General features: G+C 37.5%; 1 protein-coding gene across 7 annotated transcripts in view; it reads left to right on the top strand.

The window, feature by feature from the left end:
* The window catches only part of CCDC138 (coiled-coil domain containing 138), a 162,476-nt gene extending 161,443 nt beyond the window's left edge, over positions 1 to 1,033 (top strand). For 6 of the 7 annotated variants that reach the window (XM_040623677.1, XM_040623678.1, XM_040623679.1 and 3 more), the window contains exon 15: positions 536 to 1,033. In XM_040623677.1, coding sequence (XP_040479611.1) covers positions 536 to 701 — 166 coding nt within the window. In that variant the 3' untranslated portion in view covers positions 702 to 1,033. The remainder of the gene's footprint in view (positions 1 to 535) is intronic. The other variant, XM_040623684.1, reaches the window with a different exon arrangement.
* The last annotated feature ends 7,962 nt before the right edge of the window (positions 1,034 to 8,995 follow it).

The following is an 8,995-nucleotide window of genomic DNA, read 5'->3' on the forward strand; positions in this document are numbered from 1 at the left end:
CTTCTTCCTCTCCCACTCCCCCTGCTTGTGTTCCCCCTCTTGCTGGCTGTCTCTCTGTCAAATAAATAAATAAAATCTTTAAAAAAATAAAAGAAATATATTCCAGCTATTGTTCTGATTGAAAATGAAATTACTGACTGATTATTAGAAGGAGGATGTTTGAAAAGGTATGTTGGAGCTAAGTCAAAAGGTAACGCAGTACTCTGCTACTTACTTCAAATAAGATGATCAAGTATTTTTTTTTCTAGCTGTGAGGAAAAAAAAATATTCTCCAGCATTTTAGTGGTGACTAGGGTGCAGTTTTCAGGATTACAAAGCATATTCTTTTCTTCCTTGAATACTTTTCCACTTTAAGCTTATCTCCTAAAGCCCATTTTGTTTGTCTTGGCATATTAATCCTTGAGTTAAGTGTGTTCTGCACTCGGTTGAAACCAGGTGCCATTTGCCCACATTTACAAGTAAATGATCTCTCCTTGTCATTTCAGATAAACTCCCGAGAGTGTGCAACTAACTTCATGTACTTGTTCTCTTACAGGAGTAATAAGAAGCTCTTTGAACTTTTTACTATTCATCTGATGCTTCAAGAATTACAAAGGACAACACACCCAGAGCATGCCTTTCTCTGTATTAACCTAAATTCAACTCTGTTCAATTTGGGTTTGACAAAATGCAACTCCCTGGCCTCCAATGCAAGCCATTAGACTGGCTTATTATCATTTTATATATATTATGTGTGTGTTGCTTATTTGTAAGATTGTAAAAATTACCAAAGTAACTAAAAGTCCACCAAGTAAAGTTATCGGTAGCATCATTTATCATGAAAAGTAGATTTTTTTTAACTTTAAAAATGAAATCTATAGAAGCTGTGGAATTTTTGGACTATTTCAGTTCAAGTAAGGTAGTACTTACTAACGTACAAAATGGAATTTCCAGAATTAATGAGTGGGGTTACTTTTTGTAAGAGTGTTTTAGGAAAATTTTTAAAATTATGTGATTATTTGGAATAAAATTGGTGTTTGTGTGGGAAAGAGGATTAGATCGTGTTGTCATTCTTTCTTAATATATTACCAATTTCCCCTTTCAGAAGCAAAAGTACATAACTTGTCATCTTCATATCATAACTTTTGTATAGATCCTAGATTCACAAAAACTGATTTTTTTATTGTGCTGTTCACAGAGTACTTTAAAGAAAAATTTTTTCTATTTCTATTTTTTTCCAAAATAAGTATCACCAAAGTATATATGTACAACAGAAGTTTAAAAAAAAAAACTGAAAAATATCTTAGTCCCAACACCCAGGCATATCTCCTGCTACAGCCAAAGGAGAGTGAAGTTGCCACAAGTCTGGGTGAGGTAGAGGTGTGGTGGGACTTTGGGCAGAATACTGCAAAACAAAGAGAAGGAGCATTGTCCTAAACACTTACAAAATTATGCTCTGTCAGTGTATAACCTCATTTCCAGAAACTGGGAGAAATTTTCAGGAAACTTTTGGTCTCTTCAAAAGAATATAAGAAAATATGCTATTTGTGAAGCAGAAACAGAAAGCTGTAAAGAGAGAACAGTCCAAGGTGAGTATGGTGACGCTTGTAGGAACTAAAGAAAGCAGAAGCACAGATGCACAGCAGACACTTCAGAAAATAGAATCAGTGTCACACACACAAAGAGCAGCTCTCAGAATGCAGAGCGCCTAGAGATGGTACCAACAAGAGAGTGGACAGCCGATGGTAGAACAAAGGTTGGTACTGTAGCATGGGTGTCTGATGTTTCTGAAAGAGAACAGAGCAGGCATTGTTCAAAGATAGAGCTGAATAAAGTGTTGGGGGGACCAAAGAAAGATCTGCATGTAGAGATTGAAAGAACTCATCATGTTCCAGAAAAGTCACTGAGAAAAGCATTCTATAATTAGACACATCCTGTAATTTAGACAGAAATTATAATTTAGAGTATTAAATTATGAGGATAAAGGCAAGAACAAACAAAAGCCAGTAACCTGTGAGAGAAGGAAAACCAAGCCAGTCTTGTGCCATGCCAGGAGTTGATAGGAAACTATCCCCTTGAATTTTGGAGAGGAAAATTTTTAACCCAAGAATTTGTACCTAGTGAAGATGCCTTAACAGGTGAAGACAATGGGAGAAAGACATTTTCAGATATGCAAGTGTTCAGAAATTATACCACTTCTTTTTTTTTAATGTTTTTTTATTATATTATGTTAGTCACTGTACAGTACATCCCTGGTTTTTTATGTAAAGCTCGATGATTCATCACTTGCGTATAACACCCAGTGCACCATGCAATACGTGCCCTCCCTACTACCCATCACCAGTCTATCCCATTCCCCCACCCCCTCCCCTCTGAAGCCCTCAATTTGTTTCTCAGAGTCCATAGTCTCACATGGTTCGTTCCCCCTTCTGATCACCCCCCCTTTCTTTATCCCTTTCTTCCCCTACCGATCTTCCTAGTTCTTATGTTCCATAGATGAGAGAAATCATATGATAATTGTCTTTCTCTGCTTGACTTATTTCACTTAGCATTATCTCCTCCAGTGCCGTCCATGTTGCAGCAAATGTTGAGAAGTCGTTCCTTCTGATAGCTGAGTAATATTCCATTGTATATATGGACCACAATTCTTTATTTTTTAGCACAATCCAGCAATTTTATTATAATGAGTAATTTGAAAAATTCGCATTATAAATCATCTAAAAACATTCTTGCTGAAAACAGAACTTACCAGGAGCTTGAAAATGTACATTTCCTTTTCAAATTCTTAGTCCTATATTCTTTTTTTTTAAATGATTTTTTATTATGTTAGTCACCATACAGTACATCCCCGGTTTCCGATGTAAAGTTCGATGATTCATTAGTTGCGTATAACATCCAGTGCACCATGCAATACGTGCCCTCCTTACTACCCATCACCGGTCTATCCCATTCCCCCATCCCCCTCCCCTCTGAGGCCCTCAGTTTGTTTCTCATAGTCCATAGTCTCTCATGTTTAATTCCCCTCTCTGATTATCCCCCCTTATCCCTTTCTTCCCCTACCGATCATCCTAGTTTTTATATTCCATAGATGAGAGAAAACATGATAATTGTCTTTCTCTGCTTATTTCACTTAGCATTATCTCCTCCAGTGCCATCCATGTTGCAGCAAATGTTGAGAATTCATTTTTTCTGATAGCTGAGTAATATTCCATTGTATATATGGACCACAACTTCTTAATCCAGTCATCTGTTGAAGGGCATCTCGGCTCCTTCCACGATTTAGCTATTGTGGACAATGCTGCTATGAACATTGGGGTGGATATGGCCCTCCTCTTCACTATGTCTGTTACTTTGGGGTAAACACCCAGTAGTGCAATGGCTGGATCATAGGGTAGCTCAATTTTTAACTTTTTAAGGGACCTCCACACTGTTTTCCAGAGTGGCTGTACCAACTTGCATTCCCACCAACAACGTAGGAGGGATCCCCTTTCTCCACATCCTGTCCGACAATTGTTGTTTCTTGCCTTGTCTATTTTTGCCATTCTAACTGGTGTAAGGTGGTATCTCAGTGTGGTTTTGATTTGAATTTCCCTGATGGCTAATGATTTTGAACATTTTTACATGTGTCTGTTAGCCATTTTTATGTCTTCATTGGAAAAGTATCTGTTCATATCTTCTGCCTATTTTTTGATTTGATTGTTTCTCGTGTATTGAGTTTGAGAAGTTCTTTGTAGATCTTGGATACCAGTCCTTTATCTGTAGTGTCATTTGCAAATATATTCTGCCATTCCGTGGCCTGCCTCTTAGTTTTTTTTGACTGTTTCCTTGGCTGTGCAGAAGCTTTTTATCTTGATGAAGTCCCACAAGTTCATTTTATCTTTTGTTTCTCTTGCTTTTGGACATGTGTCATGAAAAAGGTTGCTGTGGCCGATGTTGTAGAGGTTGCTGCCTATGCTCTCCTCTAGGATTTTGATGGATTCCTGTCTCACATCGAGGTCTTTCATCCATTTGGAGTTTATCTTTGTGTATGGTGTGAGAGAGTGGTCATGTTTCATTCTTTTGCTTGTAACGGTCCAATTTTCCCAGCACCATTTATTGAAGAGACTGTCTTTTTTCCACTGGATGTTTTTTCCTGCTTTATCAAAGATTAGTTGCCCGAAGAGCCGTGGGTCCATTTCTGGGTTCTCTATTCTGTTCCATTGGTCTATGTGACTGTTTTTGTGCCAGTACCATGCTGTCTTTGTGATCACAGCTTTGTAGTACAGCTCGAAATCCAGCGTTGTGGTGCCCCCAGCTTTGTTTTTTCTTTTCAACAGTTCCTTGGCGATTCGGGGCCTTTTCTGGTTCCATATAAATTTAAAGACTATTTGTTCCAGCTCTTTGAAAAATGTCATCGGTATTTTGATCAGGATAGCATTGAAAGTGTAGATTGCTGTGGGTAGCATGGATATTTTAACTATGTTAATTCTTCCAATCCATGAGCATGGAATATTTTTCCATCTTTTTGTGTCTTCCTCAATGTCTTTCAAGAGTGATTTATATTTTCTAGAGTATAGATCCTTTACCTCTCTTGTTAGGTTAATTCCAAAGTAATGTATGGTTTTTGGTGCTATTGTAAATGGGATGGATTCTCTAATTTCTCTTTCTTCAGTCTCATTATTCGTGTATAGAAATGCAACTGATTTCTGAGCATTGATTTTGTATCCCACCACATTACTGAATTGCTCTATAACTTCTAGTAGTTTGGGGGTGGAGTCTTTTGGGTTTTCCATATAGAGTATTATGTCATCTGGAGTGCAGTACAAGTAAGAACGTTGAATGTGTGCAGAGACACCCCTGAGCAGAAGGAGCAAAATAAAAAAATTCTTTGGAGGCCAGAAATGATAATGAACATAAAATCAGAAAGGTAATTGAGGCCTGGAGCCCAGTGTTTTCCCTCAGGTACCTGCTGATCCTAGTAGCCAGGGTAGGCATAAGGAGCAGAGAGCAAAGACTTGCAACAATCAATTAGTAAGTTGAACCAATCCCTGCATTGAGTTAGTACTCCTGCAGGCGCTTGTGCGATAGAATTAGGAAAACCCTGCTCTGCAGAGGAGAAAGTGAATGTCTGTCTCAGCTTTGATTATGGGAAGAAATCTCTCCTGGAGTTCCTAACTGCTGGTCCACATTTACGTGGACATGGGACTTGAATTCACACTATGTTGGCAGTCAAAACAGCAGAGAATCTGGTCGAAATGAGTCCCAGACTGGTTTACCCTCAGGTGCCTGATAGAAGCATCCCAGACCTTAGAAGTTTCCTCGGATAAGGTGCCAAGGAACATGAGTTCACAATGAACATACACACACAAAGTGAGAGCAAAAATTGTAAAATGGAATAGACTCACAATTGCGATACCATAATACAACATAAATTACGTTCAGTGGTTTTAAAGAAATGAGGTAATTAGAAATATACTGAAGAAACAGAAGACTAATAATTGACAAAAGTTTTGAAAAGTAACTTCTAAGAAGTGAAAATATTGAAATTAGAAACTCAAGATGTGGATTAAAAGAAAATTGGTTGTAAAAGTACTTGAATCCCATAGAGAAACAAGAAATATCTAAAAGATTTATATGAAGGATAAAGCATAAGGAGTCTAATATGCATGTTAAATGGGTTCCAGGAGGGAATGGGGCAGAGAGATAGCACTGTGAAAAAATGATTGAGAATAAATGATTGAGAACTGATGAAAAATATGAACCTCAGTTCAAGAATCCAAAATGAATTAAAACAGGGTAAATAAAAAGATATCCATATTGGGGTGCCTGGGTGGCTCAGTCAGTTAAGCATCTGCCATCAGCTCAGGTCATGATCCCGGGTCCGAGATCGGCCCACATCAGGATCCCTGCTCAGCAGGAAACTCTTCTCCTCCCTCTGCCTGCTGCTCCCCTGCTTGTACTCCTCCCTGTCAAATAAATAAAATATTTTTTAAAAAGATATCCATATCTAAAAAACATCATATTGTAAGAAAATGAAAGAACACCAAAGAGACAGAGTAGAAATTTAAAAGCAACCAGAGATAAGACAGATTAATTTCAAGGGCTAATATAGATTGAAAATGACTTTCAACAACTGGTCCATTAAATGGTGGAATTTTTCAATGTACTGAAAAACAAGGGCTGTCAAATTAGAGTTTTCCTAGTCATCAAAATATCTTTCAAGAATACTGGCAAGATAAAGATATTTCAGAGAAAGCAAATTAAATATTTATGACGAATAAAACTACATTTAAGGAAATTTCTAAAGAAGTGTATTTTAGGAAGAAGCAAAATGGTCTCTGGAAGTTGAAGAGAGTGCGATGACATAGCAAAAGAGAATGTAAATGTGTGAATAGAACAACTCTATGAAATAGTGATATTTAATCTGGTTATAAAAAAACTAAAATCCAGGACAAGAACTCAGGAATGGGGTAGCTGGAATTAGAGTTAAAATGTTTTAAGGTACTGTGTTGCTTAGCAGGAGTAACTCAGACTTTAAAGTAAACATGATGTTAAAATTTCCAGAAAACCAAAAGATTAAATACAAGTATTTCTAAACTAATGAAGATGTAAGAGGACTCTACCAATGAAGGCAAGAAAAAATAAGCATGGAAAAAGAGAAATTTATGCCAAATAAGATAGTAGAGTTGATCCATTATATCCAGTAGTCACAGTCGGTATAAATGGATCAAACTCACCAGTTGAGCAATAATTATTGGAGTGGATTTAAAATCCAGCTATAAATTGTTTTCAAGAGCCATTCTAAATATAAGGACACAGAAAAGTGAAAACAGGGGAGAAAAAGATATGGAAAAGACCTATGCAAAAAACACATGGTTACAACTCTAAAATACAAAGTGTAGATAATTTTTAAAAATGAGAAATAGGTCATTACCTAGTGATAAAATTTTAGTTCACCAGGGAGAATATCACATGTATACACATTGCTTAAAACATAAATATAGTAAAAAATTTTAAAGACCTAGAGTAAAATAAATCCATTATCATGAGTGGAGATTTTCATACATCTCTTTCAGTATCAATGATGTCATGAAAAGTACTAAGCATATGAAACATTTGAACAAGGCAATAAGCTTAATATATATAGAATGCTGTCTGAACTACACATTCTTTACATGCACACAGAACATTTCCAACAATTAACCATGTAGTAGGCTGTAAATCAAGTTTCAATGAAATCAGTATCAAAAGAGCACGTTTTCTGACCGCATGCATTCGTTAGGAGTCAGTAACAAAAAAGATAATGTAAAAACTCATACATTTACAGCATTCTTTTAAATAACAGGAGGATAAAGACAAAACCATACAGAGTAGAAAATACTTTAAACAATTAATATATAGCTACTTACAAATCTTATGCACTCTAAAGTAAATTTTACACGAATGTGGGATTGAATTACCAGAAAGGAAGAAAGGCTGAAAATATGTGAACCAAACATCAAGAGACAATGGAACAAGAACAAAAAGTGAATATAAGTAAGGTGGAAGGAGGAATATTAAAAAGATGAAAAGGCAGTGTAGCAAAATAAGGATATAGAACAGGATCAACACTAAAAGCTGATGTTTGAAAGACTAAAATCTCTGACAAGACTGCTCATCAACAAGAAAGAGAGCAACACAAAGTCTCACATTAGCAGTGAAAAGTGGTAGGCAGTTCCTGGCCAGCTTGAATTTTGTTCCTTTAGGAAGCGGGAAAAGTAGCACACATGCACTTTAAACCTAGAAATTTGCTCACAGTGTATCCAGGGCCTCTTTATTTTGTTTGAAACATGGTAATTACTTAGATTTGTACCTTTCTTCGCCTCTTTATCTCAGAATACTTAATCATGTTAGATTATTTATTCCGTTCCAGTTTTCTAGTTTGTTTTGAAATATTTATGTATTTTTGAGGTCTTATCTCTGTTTTTCATAACTTTTTTCTCTCTCATCTTTGTCCTCTCTTTTATCCTTTTCTTCTCTGTTCTTGGAGAGCTTTTCAAGTTTGCTCTTCAGGGCTCATTCAGTGTTCAGTGCATCATTTCTTTTTTCTTTCTTTCTTTCTTTCTTTCTTTTTCTTTCTTTCTTTCTTTCTTTTTCTTTCTTTTTTCTTTCTTTCTCTCTTTCTCTCTTTCTCTCTTTCTCTCTTTCTCTCTTTCTTTCTTTCTTTTCTTTCTTTTTCTTTCTTTTCTTTCTTTCTTTCTTTCTTTCTTGTATTTATTTATTTGAGGGAGAGAGAGAGCGGCAAGCGTGAGTGAGGGGAGGGGTAGAGACGGAGGGAGACGGAGAGAGAGAATCTCAAGAGGACTGAAGGGGATGGATCTCATGACCCCAAGATCATGACCTCAGCCGAAAACCAAGAGTTGGACATTTCCCACTGAGCCACCCAGGCGCCCCCAGCAATCATTTTTTTTTTTTAAAGATCTTATTTATTTATTTGACAGAGATAGAGACAGCCAGCAGAGAGAGGAACACAGAGCAGGGAGTGGGAGAGGAAGAAGCAGGCTCATAGCAGAGGGAGCTGATGTGGGACTCGATCCTATAAGGCCGGGATCACGCCCTGGGCCGAAGACAGATGCTCAACGCCACTGTGCTACCCAGGCGCCCCGCAATCACATTTCTGAGTCCGATTTATTTGTCAGAAAATAGACGGTGGGTTGCACAGGTCGGGGAGAGGTTTGCATTGGAGGCCTTGTGGGGGCTGGCGGTGTTTGATCTCGACCGGGAGGCCGTTATGCATCATTCCCTTGACGATAATGTATGAACCTGTGCGTTTACACGGTAGACACTTCTTTGCGTGTGTTATAGTCACACAAAAAGGTTTTGTTTAAATAAAAAGAATATGAAGGAAGCTTGATGGATTTCACAGGACTGTTGTGAAAATTAAAGGCAAGGAGAGCCCTGGGTGGGTAGGAACTAGCGCTGTGCAGGTGGCGCAGTCATGAGGAGTGAGCCGTCCCGTCACGCAGGTAACTGGTGCACAAGAGACAGCACAGGACCA

The sequence above is a fragment of the Ursus maritimus genome, unplaced genomic scaffold, assembly GCF_017311325.1.
Source record: "Ursus maritimus isolate PB19 unplaced genomic scaffold, ASM1731132v1 scaffold_6, whole genome shotgun sequence".
In the NCBI taxonomy this organism is placed as follows: Eukaryota; Metazoa; Chordata; class Mammalia; order Carnivora; family Ursidae; genus Ursus; species Ursus maritimus.